Source organism: Gobius niger, assembly GCF_951799975.1.
Source record: "Gobius niger genome assembly, chromosome: 20".
NCBI classification, from domain to species: Eukaryota; Metazoa; Chordata; class Actinopteri; order Gobiiformes; family Gobiidae; genus Gobius; species Gobius niger.
Window position 1 is genome coordinate 5,901,279 of NC_136871.1, and position 21,138 is coordinate 5,922,416.

At 40.2% G+C, this 21,138-nt stretch overlaps 1 protein-coding gene across 1 annotated transcript; it reads right to left on the minus strand.

The window, feature by feature from the left end:
• Positions 1-3,087: 3,087 nt before the first annotated feature.
• smarcd1 (SWI/SNF related BAF chromatin remodeling complex subunit D1) lies at positions 3,088-19,541 on the minus strand. The gene is made up of 12 exons (XM_079579299.1): positions 19,333-19,541; positions 16,126-16,301; positions 15,718-15,760; positions 14,122-14,244; positions 12,914-13,036; positions 12,724-12,840; positions 9,613-9,876; positions 7,947-8,044; positions 7,729-7,864; positions 6,317-6,439; positions 4,683-4,784; positions 3,088-3,838 (listed from the first exon to the last, which is right to left on the minus strand). The coding sequence occupies exons 1-12, from the start codon at positions 19,516-19,518 to the stop codon at positions 3,785-3,787; spliced, it is 1,545 nt and encodes a 514-aa protein (XP_079435425.1). The 5' UTR covers positions 19,519-19,541; the 3' UTR covers positions 3,088-3,784.
• Between the last annotated feature and the right edge of the window lie 1,597 nt (positions 19,542-21,138).

The following is a 21,138-nucleotide window of genomic DNA, read 5'->3' on the forward strand; positions in this document are numbered from 1 at the left end:
AAAATGCAACAAAAACTCAACAAAAATGTGACAAAAACTCAACAAAAATGTGACAAAAATTCAACAAAAATGTGACAAAAACTCAACAAAAAAATAACAAAAACTCAACAAAAATGTGAGAACAACTCAACAAAAAAAATACAAAAATTCAACAAAAAGTGACAAAAATGTGACAAAAGCTCAACCAAAAAGTGACAAAAACTCAACAAAAAAATTACAAAAATTCAACAAAAATGTGACAAAAAAAAAGAAAAAAGAATAAAAAAAGAAAAAAAACATACAAAAGGTGACACAACACAGCAACAACGCGAGGAAAAAGGTCAGTTTTGTGGGTCTTAGCTTTCAAATGAGGTGTTACACAGCCAAAAGAGGACAGAATGCATTTGGTTTAGGTGGGTGGTAAGAGGTTAAAATATGTATTTGTGGAAGTGCACAATTGCGCTAATTTGGGCCGGGCTGGTCAGAGTCCAGGGCTGTTTTTCAGTCCCAGTCCGCCCCTGCTCAAAGGACAAGCACAGTGGTGTTAAATAAGGCAGCTGGTCATACTGGGAATGTTTGGGGATTCTACATGCCCAACAGAACACACTTGTTAGAGAAAACCATCTGTAGGACTGTGAGTTTGTCTTTTTGCCTGGACCGCCCACACCAGCAACAGACGAGCACATTTGCTTCCAAAAGTCAAACCGCCGTCTAGGATTTTCAGGTAAACTTGAATAACTTTTGTAAGTCGTCTGGAAGAGCTTTCACTGCAAAAAGTGAATATCAAGCATTGGCTTAAATGACTTGAATCGAGGAAATGTATCTTGTTTTGAGCGGTTTTCACTCATTTAGACACTTTTCCTGATCGGACCAAGTTTACTTTGCTTGTTTGAGGACATTTCACACCAGTTCTAGGGTAAATCTCGCTTGAAATAAGAAAGTAATATTGCCAATGAGATGAGACCAATTTTCTTACCCCATTGGCAAAGAAAATTACCTGAAATAAGGACGAAATGTATCGAAACGAGTCAGAAACATCTCAGAACAAGTGAAATAATCTGGGACAAATGCCCAAGAACATCTTAACTAGTCAAAACAACTAAAATGTGGATTATTGTGCTCAAATTGAGATGTTTATACTGATCTAGTTAATTACTTTTTGCAATTGATTCTGACTTTGAGCATCACTAATATAGTTTGAAATTCCGCAATGTCTTTTAGTTTTAATAATCCTGACCGAATGAAGAATCTGGCTTTGGAAATTTTGTATAGAAATAAAGGCATTATGTTGCTGTGATATGTATTATCCCATTCTTCTACACAATAAGTTAAATAAGATAGAATAATTAAGCAAACAACATTCTCATTGTATATTATGGTATATTGTGGTATTTTTCACATGCATTAATGAGCTGTCCATGTCAGCTTCTCATCAAAGATAAACCCCTTATTTCAGAGACTTTCTCAAATTTTAAATCGTTCAACAAACTTCCACCTTGTTGTATTATTTACATCAAACCACATTTTCAGCAAAGGTTTACAAATCATTTCCTGAACAGTGCAAAATTGTATCGCCCGCAAATAAGACAAAGCGTAACAAAACCGAACCGTGTGGAAGTCCACATTGTTTCTGAAATGTCAAAAGATTTACTTCCATCCAGTATTGCATATAAAATTGTGTATTAAATTTTCTCCAGTATTATAATATAATATTAGAGCAAAGTGCCACATGAAGATGGATTACACCACATGCCTCTTCATTTAGTCTTCCTGTCTCAGATTCATTCAGAAACAATGTATCTGAAGCGATTCATCACATATAAATGTCTGTGTCGATAGAGTAATTTTGACAATTTTGCATTTAAAAGAACTTATATCTGAGCAGCATCAGCTTCGTGGTTGTATAAGCTACGCAGCAGTGGAGTGATCTGCTAGAACAGTGGTTCTCAACCTTTTGGAGCCGCGACCCCCATTATAACAGTTAAAGGGGTTCGTGACCCCCCGCTCGGGTCACACCGTGAGGAATCGGAAAACATTAGCCTTAAAAAACAAAGAAAAAAACAAATGGATAGAAAAAAATAGCCAACATATAATGAGCACAAAATAGCACACACAAGCGACAATAAAATATAATATGCTAAAAGAAGTATGTATATTTTATCTACATGATATGGCGACCCCCAGGTTGAGAACCACTGTGCTAGAAAATAGTCCCTCAAAATGCGATCATTCATTATTCTATGGACACAGACATTTATATGGTTAGTCTGGTGTTATAAGTAATTTGCCTCAGGTGCTCTGTGGAGCGGGTCAGACTGTTTTTAATGCAGGCTAGCTGTTACCATAGAAATCTTTAGAGGAACACAATTTTTCACTCTTTTTAGCCTTTTTCTGGTGGAATATCAACTTATTTATCACACATAAGTAAAGTCAAGTGTAAATCGGGCCCATATGGATATTTTGTCGCAGCAGATTGTTGTGAAAAACGGCAGTTGTAGCAAGCGCTAGCTAACCGTTAGCATTAGCCCGATGCTAACATGTAGCATCAAGTTAGCATTCTCCGTTATTCATGTATTTATGGGCAGTTTAACCACTTTTCTCCTCACCATGTCTTTGTGTAATTATTTAGTAGAAACTATATTCATAATTCAGCATTTGTTACAGTAGTTTTTGAATAATTAGAGAAAATTAAAAAAAAATCAAAATAGTTTTCACCCTTAACTGTTTTAAAAAATGACCATATATGGGCAATTCCAGAGATGCTGTCTGTATCTATGTCAAAAATCCTGAAACATCCCTTTAATGAAGCAAAAGACGAAACAACAAACTCAAAAGTACATTTACATATCCTTTATTATAACATAAACATACAGAAAAATAGGTTTGGTCCATGAAAAAGTCATTAAACACCACACCCCCCACTGTTGAATTCTCACTCCCCCCCCTTTAACAATGTTAGTGTATTCTTCACACACAAAAGAAAATGCCAAATATCTTTTTAACACTGCCGTAAATAATAAAAAAAGAGAAGCCAGGTTTTTCAGTCAGAGACACAGTGAAGCAGCGTATTAGCTCGTGTAATATGGCTTTTTTTTCTGCTTAAATTAGAACAAATCAACTCTTTGCGACTTAGCTTTCATCTCACCCTGCAGTGGAAATAGGAGGTTGCTCGTACAAGTAGCTATTTCAGTGTGGTTGTCAAGTATAAATATTGAATAACAAAGTAAGCGAAAGGAAAAAGAGAGGGTACAATTCACTTCACGTCCACCGTCATGTTTCGCCGTGGCTGTATTTACAAAAAAAGAAAACTATAAAGTCTAGAGGTACTTTAAACTACGACTACTTCCAATATAATCTGTACTATTAGCCAACAAGACCGACATCGCAAAACACTTTTTCTAAAGCAAGAAATGGAGTACGAAATTAAAAAAACAATGAAAACTTTGCGCTTACAAACAGCTCTTGATCGCGGCAAAGCTACACATCATCCAATCACAAAAGATCGCCATCTCGGGGCACATTTTGTTCAAATTATTTTATTCTCAGCAGTTTTTACTATGCTTTGTTCTCGCTAAACCACGTATCAAAATGAGGAATGCTTCGGGCTTAAGGCGAACACAAGGGGGATCACGCGCTGCAACCGAATGGGGAATAAGGTCTCGAGAAAGTAGATGGAAACAACAACCCAAAAGAAAGAAAGAAAGAAAAAAAATAGTACGGACAATCAAGTGTCTATTTCGAATCTATCCTCCCCCCATGTGTTGTTCTCCGTAGCACAGACTTCATCAAACTGTGGAGAATTTCTTTAAGTGTTCCTGATGCCGAGCGCCTGCTCCAGCTCCTGTCTCCTCTGCTGGACCTGAGAACGGAAATGAAAAGGTTTCTCAGACAAAAAAAAGACTCAGTGATGACACTTTTAATGCAAATAATCTATGCTGAAATTGTAGACAAAAAAAAATAAAATCTTATGTTGACTTTTACAAAAAAACATGTAACTGAATGAGTTTTTTTTTTTCCACAAACGAGGAAGACAAATTAAAATGTAAGCTGTGGTTCAAACTAATGACTACTACTAACAAATTCCTAATTCAAGGGGACAAGTTTATAAGCACAACATTTCAGGGTCACTTTCACAGAAATGCTGTAAAAAGACCAATAAGTTTGTGAAATTGATACATACAATACTTCATAATCAGAGGCAGAGTTTTTACCGCAAATGTCTGAGTTTACAACAGAAGGAGGACAAAACAAATTTCCTTCCACAACTACAAAAAAACATCTTCTTTTTTATCTTTATTTGAAAAGGAAAAGGCCACCGTTTTTACATACTGAGATATGTTCTTAGCTTAGACGAGTTCATTTGTACCTGTCTGGTCTTCACGCGTGCCCTCAGTCACGTAAACAAAGCACAGACGGCGTTAGCGTTTAGCCTCTCCTCCGCTATAGCTACAAACGAGGTGAAGATAGAAGCGACCAAGCTCTTCCACGTTTTCCCTATTTAAATATGTAAATACTTCGACATGGAGCTATAGAGCAGAGGCTAAATGCTAACATCGTTTTGCATGACTGAAAACCAGACAGATACAAATGATCTCGTCTAAGCTCAGGTAAGAACATATCTCAGTATGCAAAAACGGTGGCCTACTCCTTTAACCAGAAGAAAGAAAGAAGAAATCAGGTAAAGCACCAGGTTTGTAGCTCACCTTGGAGTAAAAGTAGCGGCAGACGGCCTCCTGAGCCCACGGCTGGAAGTAAAACTCCGCTCTTCTCTCCTCCTCGGGGTTTGCCACCACATCGGTCATGGTCTGAAGAAACAAACGCGTCAAAGTTTATTTCTGTAGCGCTTTACAACAAGCAGCTTCACATAGAAACACAGGGAAAACACAATCCGTACAAAATGACATAAAACGTAGAAACATCGGCGCAATAAACAAACTAGATCAGTGTTAGGTGTTCTGGAAAGCCTGTCTAAATAAGCGAGTCTTTAGTCTGGACTAGGGATGCACCGATACCACTTTTTCTAAAAACCGATACGAGTACTTGGATTTAAGTACTCGCCGATACCGAATACCGATACGAGTACAAGGCATTTTTTTCAACATTCTTACTTTTTTCACAGCAGATTGGTTTGTAATTAGTAAATTTACTCATGTACATTTCCTTAAGTAAAGTATGCGACACATTTAAGAGCAGTTATATTAGAATCGTGCTGAAGCCATTTATTTATTTATTTCATTTTTTCATTCAATATAATTTTTAATTTTTATTGCTCTGTCCATCATAGACAGAGAAGCCCATGTCCAAAAGCTCCCAATGCCTGTGCTTTATTCATTTATGTATTTTTATTTAACAATAGTATTGAGATGTTTCTTAAATGGTCTCTTTTAGTCTTTACTTCAGCTCCTGTAGATTTTCTCGTGTGTTTGTAGTAACTTAGCGAGTAGCTACAGCGTTTTCACTGTTTTGCTGCAGCTCATTTTCGCTCAATATAAACATGCTGTATGTCTTTAATTTGGATTTTCTGAGGTCGTTTTAGTCGCGGGGTTAGTTTTCCAGATGAATAAACCCCTGGGCATAAAACGGCGTCAGAATGGCCAAAACTGTTAGCCGCAAGTTAGCAACATTAGCCTGTATGTTGTAAACACTGCAGACGCTGCAGCTCTAACAACATTAAGCTCTGGTTAAATCCAGCTCAGACTCTGGTTTAGAGAGCGCAGTCTGTAATAAAGTCAGCTCTATGTGGATTATTGTATTTACACTGAAGAATTCTCTAGTTTGTTGCTTCTTCTCTCCTCAGCTGAGAGCAGCACTCACCGCACATCAAATGGTATCGGTTTCTAGTATCGGGGCCTCATGAATGAGTAAGAGTATGAGTACAAGCATGTGGTATCGGCCCGATACCCGATGCTGGTATCGGTGCATCCCTAGTCTGGACTTGAACTGTGGCAGGTCCGTGATGACTCGTGGGTGTTTTTTACAATAATTTGACATTGTTGTTGCCTTCATAGAGACCATTCTATCTAGACAGGAAGTAAACAGCATCTATAAGGTCTGAACAGTCATCATGACAAAGCAACACTGGCCAATTCCTGAAATACCAAAATAGCTGCGTGTTCTCAGACTGTGACTTGCATGTTTGGACTTCGGGAACGTTAATGTGTGTCTGTTAAACTAAAGTCAGCTGAAATATAAGTGGAGCGAATGCAAAATTTTTGAACATTTTGAAAGACACATTTGTTTACGTTGCTTGTTCCGTCTTCAAGGTGAGAGGCCCAGGAGCTACAAACCGACGTGCGCATGTTTTGACTGAGTTTAATCACATTTATATGAAGCTCACCTTGAGGTCTCTGCACTGGGACTGCAGCCAATCGTTGATAAAACCCTGAGGATCTCGAGCGAAACTCAGCATGAACTCTCTCTGCGTCTTCAGTTGGTTTATGGTCTCGATCGTCTCATGGATCTGCAGCGTTAGACACAAAGACCTGCAGGTTACACTAGTGCGTACGTTGTTACTAAAGGTCAATGAAGTGGGACAGTTTGAAAAAGCAACAATAACAAGACAATAGTTAGTGTTTTATTGTAGTAGTTCCTGAAATGTGGAAGGGATTGTGAGCAGCTCTCATCATCGTAAATGATTTTTGTCAGAATCAAGGCATTAAATTGTTTTTCACCATAGTAAAGGATCCTTTGGTCGTCAACTGGCCTGGGTTTCTTTTTATTTTTTACTTCAGTTAAGGACATTACACCACTTTTCAGATGCGTCTTCTTGCTCTTAAGTCAAAAGATGGGACTGAAATTGCTCATTAAAGGGGCTAGATCAGGGGTGGGCAATTAATTTTCATAAGGGGCCACATGAGAAGCCTGAATTGAGTCGGAGCCGCACCAACAATAACTCAAACTTCGGGATAGAAGTATAATATATCGGGAGTGAATCGCCGGGGTCCATAAACAAAAGCTCCAAAATAAAAATATGTTTTGATTGGGAAAATACATTGAGGACTTTTAATCCAAGTTGAGCTGGACATTTGATTATGCTGCAGTTTTTATTTTTTGTACATTGTTGAAGCAATATGTTTTTTGTGCGTCTGTATTTTTGCACTGAATATGGAAAGCACTTTGGGGCAGTACTATGTTTATAAATAAATAAATCTTGACCTTATTGTAGCCACAGCTGCCCAGGGGCACTGTCCTTTTCCCACTTGTAAGTCACACAATGTGTTGTTTATATCCTGATTTCTTGTTATGTCAGTTCCCTCTGCTGGACACCTGTGGAATGCTTTCCTTTTATTCCTATTTAATCTGCCCCCTAGTGGCTGGAGTGAGCATTCAGGTAATAAAAAAAAAAAATCATAACTCCGCACAGGAATGGGCTAGAGACTTACTTTTTTTTTTGGACATACTTATGAATTTATGCTCTACAAGATGTGGGCCGGACTGAATCATATCGCGGGCCGGATGTGGCTCACGGGCCGTATTTTGCCCAGGGCTAGATGCAAGTTAGCCATTTTATACTCACTACTGCCTCCTCAGGTCATACGTGTAACTGCAGCTTCTATATTAAGCTCGCGCATGACGGCAATTCGGACCCGAAGTAACGCCGTCTTGAGTGACAGTGCAGGTTTAGGACATTGTTGGAACATGTAGGGGGAGGAAAATACTCCGTACAGTCCCTTTAAAGTCGACTTTGTTCCGGGCCGTGGTTTATTTTGACGGACAGGACGAGGCAGTGTGTGAGACTCGTACACTGACCTTATTGTCCAGTCCGGCGATCTCCTGCTGACTGGCCGTGGACAAGAGGAAAGAGTTCATCTGGGTCTTCAGCGTGTCGTCCACCTCCACGTCAATGTCGTAGCACGCCGTCTTCTTCTGATCGTTGGGGTCCACGCTGTTAAAGAAAATCGATCCACATGTATTTAGCGCTCGTGCCGGAGCCGGACTAAATCAGCTGAGTGGGCGCGCAAGGTCACCTGATTACGTGATTGATGATGATCGGCTCCGGGGGCATGAGGAGGGCATGCAGGCGCTGTGGGATCTCAGAGAACTTCATCCGCTGAGACTCAAAGATCTAAGGAGGGAGGAAAGCAGCATGGTTTACAGATAGTCGGACAAGTAATAACTGCAAGTAGTCATTCAAAGTCAAAGTTAGATTAAAGTCCAGTTGCTGCATTAAGCAAATGGCAACACCGTACAAGTTTTAAAGTACTCCAGTGTTAATGCTATCAAGTAATAAAACAATCTTATACAGCTCTGAGGTGCACTTTGCGTCAGGCATCACCATTTATTTTGCCTGTTTACGTTGGCAAAAAGCCCAAATAGCGGCTGGAAAGCTTCTACCGTACAAGGACAGGGGACAGACACCTTTGAAACGTCGGAAATGTTGTATTTCTGATGTGGCACTTTATGGAAAATGAAGGATTTACAAAAGGAGGACGAGGACTAGACTTGGATATCATTAGAAGATTTGACATATTTTTGTAAGTTCATACCTCAAGAGAGAGAATTAGGGCAGGGCGAGCTACAAATCTGTTGAGAGGCCCCTCACAAGGGGCTCATAAACCTCGTCTTTTAATGCACCTCACAGTATAGGAACATCATCTAAAAAAACAGCCCCCTATGGCAGCTGGCTGGGGGTTTATTGATGGGGAGCTAATGCCCCCTTCAGCTCTGCACCCTGGCTTTTTAACGCACTACACTTTGCAGGGCTTGATTACTTATACATATTACGCAATTCATTGTAAATTGAAAAAATAAATAAATAAATTGCTGGGTTGCAGGTGACATCACAGCGTTCTAAAGGCCTATACTATTATATAGAGGAAAAAATATTTGGTTTTTGAGGTAATTTTTGGTCTTGTAAAGAGAGATCATGGACCCAGTGACTGATATTAAAGAGGGGGTATTATGCTTTTTTCAATCACACTACACCACACTACAATGATGACCAAACCTTCTGTTGGTCTGTAAATGCAGTAAATTAGAATAACTGCCTTGTATAAAATTGCTCTCTCAAAATGGCTGTAGCGAATGTCTTGAAATAGGCCTCTGTCTCTTTAAGAACCTCTGACCCTTTCCGACACGCCCCCTCCACACGCTGTCTGTGGCATCAGTGGGGAGGGGGTTCTGCTGAGGAGCAGTGGTTGGTAACTCGGCTGGTGACGAAAGCTCGGAGGCGTCTCCAGGAGGTGGGGGCGTTCCTAGGAGGACTCAAGCAAACCTATCCCTAAAATGGCTGCCATCAGAGTTTTTACAGATTACTCAAAAATACGTGAATGTGCCAAGGCAACACTTCAGGCATGTTTTTAATGAGGGAATGACATAATAACATGATGTAAAGCTTGAAAAAGTCGATTTTGCATAATACCCCCCCTTTAAATAGGTGTACAAACTTGTACTGCTTGATTTTTACCGTGATGTTTCTCAGCTCTTCTGAGACCTGGGAAGTTGTGGGAGGCTCAATTTCAGGCTGAGCTCTTTCCAATGCAAATATTAGGAAGTCTCCATCACTATGTAAAATACTCGCATATCGCCCCGGCTGTAATTAACACACGCCAAACGTGGCAACAACCCCGACGTCCGCTTTCAGTAAACTACGCTCGTGTGTGAAGTCTGAAGTAAGACCCGGGCGGTTCGTACCTGCTGCAGATACTTGTCACAGTTGATGAACTCCCTCTCGTGGGGGTCCTGCAGCTTGTGGGTCTTGACGTACTGCCACAGGGCCTGGATGATGACGGGCCTGGTCTGGGTGTGGATGCCCAGCATGCGGGCCAGGCGCGGGTCCAGCTTGAACTGGGGCGGCTGATAATCCAGCATCAGGAGCACGGTGCAGCGGACGCCCACGTCTCCGGGACGCTTCACCTGGAAACCATCCGTCTCCTGAGTGGTGGCCGTCCTGTGCCACTGGGAAACAATGGAGTTGTTAACGCCAGGGTTTAGAAAGGTTGGTTTTAATGTCACTTTATGGCACAAATGGGATATTTCTAATGTGACGATGCAAAAGAATTAGCCAATTTCAGTATTACAATTGAATAACAAGACATTTTAAAGCAAAGTGGACACAATGAGCCACTTTTGGGCAAAGCTTTCTTGAAGCACTTTAGCCAAATTCCAAGAGGTTATCGCATAGTGGCAGTTGGAATCGAGTTCAGTGCTTTTGAATGACATTTAAGGCGTTAAAGCAGGGGTGTCCAAACCTTTTTCCTGTGGAGCCGCATACTGAAGCGTACACAGGGTGAAGGGCCATAAATCGGTAGTTAGTGCCGCAAAACCTTTGACTAGCAGAGGTTTAAATTGCGCCCCACACCTTTATTTCTGCTCAAAACCTTCATGCCAGCTCGGTCTCACAGTAAAAGGTTAGTTGTTTGGTTAGAATTGTGTGGAATTATTACATTTCAAATAAAAAGGACTATCTCTGACGATGTGTCCCGATTGAGCAAAAAGGCAGAGGGCCACCAAAAATTGGTCTGAGGGCCGCACTTTGGGCACCCCTGCCTTAAAGGGATATTTCAGGATTTTTGACATAGGGCCTCATTTCCTAGTTATCCAGAGTGTTATTGATTTCTGGAGATATTTTTTTTTTTGTAATTTATGCAGATTTTCTGTTTGAAGAGTTTTGTGGCGCTAGGCTAGTACAAGGCTAGCACATTTCTATGGTATCAGCTAGCCTGCATTAAAAACAGTCTGGCTCCACATTGCACCTGAGGCAAATCACTTATAACACCAGACTAACCATATAAATGTCTGTGTCGATAGAATCATGTTAACTGACCTGCATCACATTTTGAGGGACTATTTTCTAGCAGATCACTCCGCCGCTGTGTAGCTTATACAACCACGAAGCTGATGCTGCTCAAATATAAGTTATTTTAAATGCAAAATGGTTAAAATTACTCTATGGACACAGACATTTATATGGTTAGTCTGGTGTTATAAGTGATTTGCCTCAGGTGCACTGTGGAGCGGGTCAGACTGTTTTTAATGCAGGCTAGCTGATATAATCGAAATGCGCTAGCTTTGCATTAGCCTAGCGCCATGAAACTCTCCAAACAGAAGATCTGCATAAATTACACAAAAAATAAATCCAGAAATGAGCAACATTCTGGATAACTAGGAAATGAGGCCCTATGTCAAAAATCCTGAAATATCCCTTTAACATTGGCACAATAAAAGTGTAGAAATGTTATGGTGAATTTACACACTTTGAGGAGGCTTTGACCTTTACTTTGACAAATTGATCACCGGCCTGACAGCTGCACAACAACAACACACAATTGTTCTATGCAGGTTCTTCAACTTAATGCAACTTTTCCAGTTTGAGTGGAAGAGTTTCCGTTGCAAATACTTAAAAAGGGCTGTGGCCAATTTTTTTTTGCCACCTTCAAACTCTGACAAAGAGAGCTTGTTCAGTTTAAAGTGGACACGTCATCCACATGGAGCCTAAAAATAGAGCTAAAAACCTTATTTTGGTGCCTCAGCTTTGATATTTACGATCAATAATTTGAAAATATGTTTCTAAGAATTAAATAGTAACAATGAAAGGCAGGCGAAAGAGCTGAAGAAAACCTTGTCTGGGGCTCCTCCTGGTGGCAGCTATAGGAATAATTTCAATGTCGATAACGTTGAATTATGGACAGTTTTTGGGTTTGAACAATGATGCAGTTGTGACCAGGAAGAACGAGGCGCTGACACCGTAGAGCAGGGGTGCCCAAAGTGGGGCCCGCGGGCCAAATTTGGCCCGCCGAAACAATTCTGTTGGCCCGCCAGAGAGTGACCTACTAATACTATCTCTCTCCCAGTCATTCTCAAAGGTAAATATGGATGCAGTACACTTTTTGACCACCATAGTCAAATTGGGGGCGCTGTTTCACTCCTTTCGCAAAGTTAAGGAAACACTGTTGTGGTGTCTTGGTATTTATCAATTACAGAGCGTTGTAGCATCAACTTTCTCAGTTTTCCAACTTTTATTGCAAAGGTTGTTGACATCAACAACAGTATATGTCAAAAAATGACATATAAAAGAATTGATGCTGAACGGACACTTTCAAAAATAATCTAATGTGGCATTTTCTTTGAGTTAACGAATGAGGTAAAGTTACTGGGTTTTTTTTTGCACTAAATTGCTGCAATTCTTGATTTGGTTTTACTAAAACTAGGCTTTTGCCATAGTTACCATTTGTTTTAACATATCATGTTATTTGCTTAGATAGGCTACATTTGCGTTTGATTCTATCGAAAAAAATAAATATAGTCACTTTATAATTTGCAGTTATGTGTTTTTCGTGCTTGACATCGCCGTGTTTGGCCCGCGACTCACAGGCACTTTTTAATTTTGGCCCTCGGAGACAAAAAGTTTGGGCACCCCTGCCGTAGAGGAAGAAACCGCTACATTTAACAGCCGTGTAACTCAGATCATTTTATCGCCAGTGTTGCTTTCAGATCTTCAATTGCAAAAACCTTTCCTTACACTATACCAGGCAGGCGGTAAATCACTTGAATGAAGAGAAAGCCTTAAAAATTGCCAAAGCTCCGATATAAAGGTTATTCATTTTCATTTTCTTGCTATTGAACGCTTGCCCTTGGGCCCGACGAGAGGTTTCAAAGAAATTGCCTTCTGACAAAATAACCTCATTCTCCTTCACAGTACTGTGGTGCGTTCAAATGTCACAGGTAAACAAGACAATTAAAAAGAACACAGAGGAAGTTATTGAATTATCGATCGATACAAATGTTTAAATCAGATTAACCAACCTCCACAAGGTGATTGTCTGGACCGTACAGATCCTTGTCCAGCTCGATCACCAGAGACTTGAAGAAAGAGGAGAACTTCCTCTTCTGTTTGGTGGCTTCGTACTTGGATACAGCCGTCTGCAAAACAAGTCGGTGATTTAAAGCGGCCCGTGGATCGATGTGGCGACAGCGATCAGGCGAAAGAGCTTACATCTTCGAGCAGACGCCCCTCGACTCGCAGCTCCCATGATGCAACAGTGCCCTCCCCGTCCTCCGCGTCAGGTTTGGCGGGGTTGAAGGTGTTGGATATGAAGATTCTGAGCTTTCTTTTTTGCTAAACACAACAAAAGGAGAAATTAGGAGCGACAAGCATTCGAGGAGGAAGCTGGGCTGGTTCTGGCTCGAGCAGCAGGAATTTGGACTTCCTGTCTACTCAAGATGATTTAGCCATGTCTTGCTGAACTGCTGGGTTGCAGCATTCTAAAGGTCTATATTATTATAGACATAAAATAATTCTGTTTTTGTGGAAATTGTTGGTCTTGTACAGAGAGATTATAAATATTGCTTTCTACTAAATAAAGATACAAAGACATGGAGAGGAGCAAAGTGGTTCAACAGACCATAAATACATAAAAAACATGCTACTGCTAACGATAGCTAGCGCAAGTTACGACTGCCACTTTTTTTTTTTTTTTTTTTTAACAAGAGTAGCTGTGATAACTGAATTTCTTTTTATTTTTTTTATTTTATTTTTTTTACTTTTTGTTTATTGACACGTCAGAGCAACAAGCCACAACAAAGGTCTCTGATTTTTTCTTTTCATTTGTTAAAGTCGTTTTTGAATAATTAGAGAAAGTTCAGATTTTTCTCCAAATTGTTTTCCCCTTTAACTGTTTTCAAACATGACCATATATGGGCGACTACAGAGATGCCGTCTGTATCTATAGTTAAGGTGAGATTTTATTAACAAAAGGTGTGACGCAGATTAAGATGCTAAAACAGCACCACAACCTGAGTCAGTCTGGATTAAAACAATGGCCTACATTTTAGTTTTCTTAAAAGTTTGCCCCTGAGCTTCATGTCAAAAACAACATATTATGAAAACAGACATCTCCCCCAAAGACGTTTTTACATCCAAAGCAAAGCAGGATAATTAGGCTGCTTTAAGACCTGATTCTCCCCTTCCGACAATCCGCTGTCTGCCATGTACAGTTCAAGTTTTCATTCCTTTGAGGCACGGTTAAACTCTCATAAGGACGGGAAGATGCACCTTTTATTCTTACATTACAAAAAACACAATATAACAGATAATTTGACTATATTGACATACTGCAATTACATGTTTTATATCCTTTCAAATTGAAAAGACTGTAAAACAACTCCCAAACCCCTACAGACCAGAGTCAGCTTGGCCCTTACCTTGATGGGCCTCTTGAGAGCTTCCTGAATGTCCAATCTTTTCCGCATGATGGTCTGGTCCAGCTTCCTCTCGAATGCCAGCAGATCCATGTAAGCCTGAGACTCCGGGACTAGTTCCCTAATCTGAGAGAAGCAACAACACTAACCAGTCAGTGTGACATTTCAAACAAAGGGTAAGAACTATCCTTATAATGACACAGAAAACAACAGGGCCTATTCTCAGTGCTAATACATGTCTATAATACATTTTGATATACAGTATTTCATTATGCTCAGTCGCATGAAGTTATATTTTAAAAGATTTACCTCCTTTCAGTTCAATTCATGTAAAGCGCATACACAGAAAATCAACATATGGGTTAATCAGTTTCAGGCAGATGGACTTCAGTGATTTTACAATATGGCTTCATCGATATGACGGGGGCGTGGCCAACAGCTGCTATATATAATCATTTAATTCCATGTAATTTAAAAAAAATCGAATAAATAGCCTATAGTTAAACATTTATTACAGCAGAGGTTTAAATCTTTGAAATATATCTAATAAAGATCGACCAATGTGGGTTCTTCTAAGGCCGATGCCGATTATTAGGGATTTTGATTGGACGATATCAATATGCCCTACTGATATTTCTTAATATAAGAATTTAAAAATGTCTCGTCTATAATCCTGTGTATGAAGCTTTAGAGCGCAACTGTGTAGGGCTGCAACTAACGATTATTTTGTAATCGAATAATCTATCGACTATTTTTACGATGAATCGATTAGTCGCTTAAAGTAAAGTAAATGTTTGTTGGAGGCTCTTGGTGCTAATTCTGCTTCTGATTGGATGAGACACAAACGGATATTCATGAAATTTACAATGTACAAAGTGTACTACATACACTTGCTATAAAAACAAAGTAGGTTTTCATAAAAAATCCTACATTTTCATGTAATTTTTGCTCTATTTGAGTCTGTGTGAACCAGAAAATGATTAATCGATTACTAAAATAGTTGTCGACTATTTCAATAATCGATTAGTTGTTTCAGCCCTACAACTGTGACAGCAGGGGGCGCTGTATGAGGGGCAAAGGGCTGATTCATAAAGGACATTCATATTAGCAAGTACTTTAGAGGGAGCTTGTCAATTCCCTTTATTATTTGTGATAAATTGTTTACACCCAGTTAAGACATAATTAATTTTAGAGCCCTTGTCAAACCAAGTGTGGTCCTGATTGATCTCGATCCAAGTCTGGTCATACTGAAGGTGAATTATATTATGATGTGGTACTTGTTAGCTTGTTTTGACCATGTGCCCAATGGTTGTCACAGGTGAACCAAATTTACTGCTGGCATCTTAAAACACCACTTTCAGGACCTTGGCGAGTTAGACAAAGTGTTTCCGAAATAAAGAATGGGATCATTTGCATCTGTCCCACACTCTCAAACATCCTGGCCTTTTGTACATGTTTTTAGTGGCAGGGGAAACTGCAGTACCCGGAGGAAACCTACGCAGACAAGGGGAGAACATTGCAAACTTCCACCCAGAAAGGCCCCGTCCAGGTGGGGATCGAAGCCGGGACCTTCTAGCTGTGAAGCTGAGACTCACTCACCCTTTGAGGTAGAATTTTATCAGCCATCTTCTTCTTCTTTGTGCTGCAAAAACACATTAACATCAAAGATCAATTGGGGATGATCCGGAGACAGAGACAAAACAAGTCATTACGCTCCTCGACACCTACTCAGTGTTGAGCAGACGCTGTAATAAATCAACAACAACAACAGCAGCAGCGCCTAAAACCTGGACAGAATCTCATGACACATTGCATCGAGATTCCTTTTAAAAGCGTCACAAATAAAATAGATTGGTTTTCTGCTCCAAAACAAACAGAAGCATTACTTTAAATTGAGCCTAACACTACAGCAGAGGGGAATTCAGTAAAGGCTTTGGTACAAAAGTGACTCGAGTGAAGTCTAGTCTTAATTGTTTACACATTGATTGATTGATTCATGGGACTTACTGCTGGTTCCTGCTCTGCTGCTGAACCTGTTGGATCTGCTGCGGGGCAGGTCTCTTCCGGGACGGGTCCATGACTCCAGGCATCCCCGGGCGAGACACCGGGCTGCCCCCGTACCCCGGAGGGCCCATGGCGGGTCCCTGTGGGGTCATCCTGCTGGAGGGGGGCATGCCTGGTCTCTGTAAAACCACAAGAAATAGACATTAGATACAAACGGCTTTATATACTCTGTGTCTTGAGAGAAAATGGAGACAGTTGAACAAGTGGTTGCCTGAGAAAGATCACAGTGTTTCTGACTGTTGGGATTTTAACCTCTTGCCAAACGCTGCTGTGCTGTTTCTCCAATCAGCTACTGTCGCACATATACAAGGTCTATATTAGATCTCATCTCGAGTATTGCTCAGTGCTGATATGCAGAATTGGAAGAACACCGGTGAACTGTGTGGAAAGTCTTCAACGGGGCAGTACGCATTTAAAGGAATAGGCCACCGTTTTTACATACTGAGATATGTTCTTACCTTATCTTTGACGAGTTCTTTAGGACCTGTCTGATCTTCACCCGTGCCTTCAGTCACGTAAACACAGCGCAGACGGCGTTAGCATTTAGCCTCTCCCTCTCTCCTCTATAGCTCCAAAACAGGTCAAGATAGAAGCTACCAAGCTCTTCCACGGTTTCCCTATTTAAATATGGTTACGTGAAGTGTTCCACTACAAAGTATAATCACACAAAATTAAACAATGTGGATTTTCTAAGCGGATAAAAGGGGGGACTATATTGTAAGGCGTAATAATACCAGGAGTAGTTCGAAATCCGCGCAGTAATCTTCACTTTGCTGCGCCGTAATCTTCACTTTACTGCACGGATGCCAAATTACTCCTGGTATTAGACAGGTCCTAAAGAACTCGTCAAAGCTAAGGTAAGAACATATCTCAGTATGTAAAAACGGTGGCCTATTCCTTTAATTCCAAAACACCTACACAATCGAAACAAATCTGTGTATAATTTAATTCAAAGGATTTGAAAACAGAAAAATGAGGGAAAGTTGAGACCATATAACTTTAGGATTTTCAACAAACTTCTGCAAATATAGTCGAGCCAAAATGTGAAAATAATGTCACTCGAGCCGCAGTATCACATAATCGCTTCTGCTTTTTCGTTCATCTAAAAGTCATCGCTTGAAGAACGTAGAAAAATCACAACAACCGCACATCTGTTGCTATGCCGACCACGTCCTTCAACCGACAAAAAAAAGAAATCATATCGACAATGAAGCAGAACCATTGATGACAATACGCACAGCAAGTTCAGCACAATAGTTCAAGCCGTGAAGAAAGGACGGGGCCAAACGCCATCGAGACATTACGCTTTTTAGACTCTACGATTTCTTTCAAGTCTCGCGAACTTGATCTTTCGAAACGCCGATGCTTTTGACTGCGGATCGCTGTGGAGACAAAACAGGAGCTACATTTGAGCGTGGTGATAATTTGCAAGGTCGAAAGGAACTGGAGCAAACAATAAGCGGGGACTAAACAAGTCAAGCGGGGGGAAAAAAGGAATATATATACTAGATATATACTAGCGTGAAAGTAGAATTGGATGGGAATTGGGAATACAAAAAGTACAGCATGAAAAGGAAATGCACATTGCGAAACATGACTCCTGTAATGAACTCACCAGTCCGTGTGAAAGGAATTCAAAAAGGCGACTCCGTGTGTCCGACTGCATGATATCTCGGCAAACACTAATGAGAATATGCCAGGATTCCTCACGGGCTGCAAGTCGCGCAAATGACCAGCGTGAGGCGGAAGGTAAACCAAAAGTCCAGGCATGCGGCGAGGAACGGGAGACTGACAAGCAGGGACGGTCAATAAAGGCGGGATGAATGTGAGGTTTGCACACAGCGCGGCGCGGGCACAAAAGAGAAGAACATGCCCATCATTCAGGCTTTTTCACACCGTACGTCGGAAAACAACCTTGGTCTCGCCGAGAACAACGGGAGCGCGGCGGTATTCAGAGAACGCCGTGCCATTGACTCGCGGTGAAAAGCAGGCGTGTGTGCGCGAGCGGCGCTCAAGGACGAGGCGGAATAATGTGGCTTCTTTTCACTCCGGAGGTCGTCAGTAGCTAAGCAGCGGCAAAGGCTTTGATGGATTCAAAGCAGCGCACATAGTTAGTGAAGAGATCTGACGGCTTCATCTGCTGCAGGGGAAAAAGTTTAGAAAGCCTGAATTTTGCTTTGTTATTATACAGTTTGATCCCACAGTGTACTCTGAAATTAAAGCATAACAATGTTTTCCTTACCTGGACTCATCAAAGTCTCACGGCAGACTTACACAAAGGAAAGTTCTCAACTCAGCTGTGTCTTAAAATGAATTTGCTGTATAATATTTGTTGTTTGTGCTTTCATTTCAGTTGTACAATGAGGGATTCAACATCATAACTGTCAAGAAAACTAGAAACATTTGAGTATATACTTTCAGTGCCACTGCCTAAAGACACACGAGCGTTTACTGATGATTGGAAGGATGAAAGGACCATAAAATAAGCAACTCTGACAATTAAAATAAGAGAGTATGATCATCAGTAGCGACGATTATTACACAAACACTTTAGTGCAGTAGTGAGTAACATCAGAATTAAGAGTAAAATTAATCTTATTCCGTCAGTTTCTACATTTCTCTGTGCATTCCTGTTCTCGTGATGGTTAATATTGCGGATGAGAGACGAGAGATCACAAATCTGTGGTCTGCACAAACTTAAATGTATGACGGAACAGTCATTCATTCTCCCGAACAGTCGTGAACAACTTTCATCTCAACGATCACACTAAAACTTTCATAGGCAGGAAGCGCCTGCACGTTTTCTTCACAACAACAAAAACAGCGCGAACAACTTCTCCTAACTTTATTCTCAGCATTGGAGATAGAGGTGATCAAATTAGGCTAAGCTAATTGGCTAGCGCGTCCAACTAGCAGAGTTAGCAGGCGGGTTGGCAGTTTCGAACTAGTCTCAAACTAACTCAAGAGTTATCGATCTCGAAGACTTTCGTCTTTGATAACAACCGACGTATTTTTCGTACGTGTTTTGACTGGTTCAATCTGCGGTTTTTATTCGTGACAATAATCAACATTTGCCGCAGCCGACAAAGCGGCAGCAGGAGGCTTTGTTCTAGCTCGGAGCTAACGAAGAGCAAAGATGGAGAGTCTCACCGGGTACCCAGGCCCAGGCATCGGAGAGCGGTACATGTGGTTCTGCGTCGGCCCCGCGGGTCCCATCCGTCCAGAAGGCGTCCCCGGTCCCATGCCTGGTACCGCACCCGGCACTGGAGGTCCAGGACCCATCGGGCCGCCGCCTCCACCGGTTGGTGCCGTCTGAAAGCCCCCTCTAGCCGCCATCTTCCTCCTCAGAGCTGCTGCTGCTGCTGGACCTCTGAGACAACGCGATACGTTCGAAGGCAAGTACCGCGAGAACAGACTTCGACTTTAGCCCCTACAGTGACCTCTCGTGGCCATTTATGGAGGTACACGCCATAGCTAAAAATAAGTATTACTACATTTACACATTTTTTTTTTTATAATGTGAATTTATGCAATATATAACCTGCCCCATGTTCTTTAAAAAAAAAAATAATAATAATAATATACGCTGTACCTTTTTTGTTTGTATTTGAATAAAAAAAAAAAAAAAAAAAAAATAAAAAATACATTTACCCAACACATGCTCGTCATTAATCTTCCCAACTAGCCATTTTGGTTGAGTTTAGTGATTCTGAGGTCTGATTTGGTACCTAATTTGAACATTAAATATGATATGCTTAATCAAGTCGAATCAGAATAGTTTTTATTGCCATTGTTTGTTGCAACATTAAAAATAAAAACATATGACACAGAGTTTTGATAAAAAATAAGCTAAAAAACTTAAGGGGCATGCATAAAGAATATTAAATGAATAAGAGATAAAAACAAGAGATAAAATATGGTAGACAACAGCAATTGATATAAAGTGATATAAAGTGATACCGTGATAAGTGATATATACCTGTGTACCTTTTCTTGTCTTCAATGAGGTCCCTTGTGCACTTCTTGGGTGTTTTAAGGTGCTATACAAATACATTTTGATCAATTGATAATAATTGAAAGCCTATTGCATGATTACATCGATTAACCTTTCCCTTTCCTAATGTGAACTTAGCCTTCTTTTTCTATTGTAACCTAAAGAGAGGCAAAACCAAGGCCGTGGGAACCCAGGGTGCTGAGGGCGCTGCAGCACCCCCTGGTGGATAGTTTGTGAACTGCAGGCAATATTAACCCCTTAACTCCCGCCTGAACCGAGCACATTTTCTCCAGCTTTACCCCCCAGTCCAAAAGCTTCTGGAAAAAAGGTGTGAAAATAGCAACAAAACTGAGACGAAAACAAGGATGGAAATGTGACAAAAAAGTGAGAAAACATTGACAAAAAAAGACCAAAAAATGACAAAAAAAAGACCAAAAAATGACAAAAAATGTGACAAAAAAAGACAAAAAAAGCACAAAAAAAAGAACAAAAAATGTGACAAAAAAAGAACAAAAAATGACAAAAAAAGACAAAAAAAGAACAAAAAAAGAACAAAAAATGTGACAAAAAAGAACAAAAAATGACAAAAAAAGAACAAAAAAAGAACAAAAAATGACAAAAAATGTGACAAAAAAGGCCAAAAAAAGACAAAAAAGAACAAAAAATGTGACAAAAAAAGAACAAAAAAAGAACAAAAAAAGACAAAAAATGTGACAAAAAAAGAACAAAAAATGTGACAAAAAAAGAACAAAAAAAGAACAAAAAAAGAACAAAAAATGGACAAAAAAAGACAAAAAAAGAACAAAAAAAGAACAAAAAATGTGACAAAAAGAACAAAAAAAGACAAAAAAGAACAAAAAATGTGACAAAAAAAGAACAAAAAAAGACAAAAAAGAACAAAAAATGTGACAAAAAAAGAACAAAAAATGAACAAAAAAGACAAAAAAATGACAAAAAAAGAA

Bases quoted from the DNA above. Each gene is read 5' to 3' on its own strand.
- smarcd1 (XM_079579299.1), bottom strand. From the start codon at position 19,518: ATGGCGGCTAGAGGGGGCTTTCAGACGGCACCAACCGGTGGAGGCGGC. The intron at 15,761-16,125 runs GTAAGTCCCATG...GTGTTTTTGCAG, and splicing joins CAGCAGAGCAGGAACCAGCA to CACAAAGAAGAAGAAGATGG. The intron at 8,045-9,612 runs GTACGAACCGCC...CTCCCTCCTTAG, and splicing joins GTGACAAGTATCTGCAGCAG to ATCTTTGAGTCTCAGCGGAT.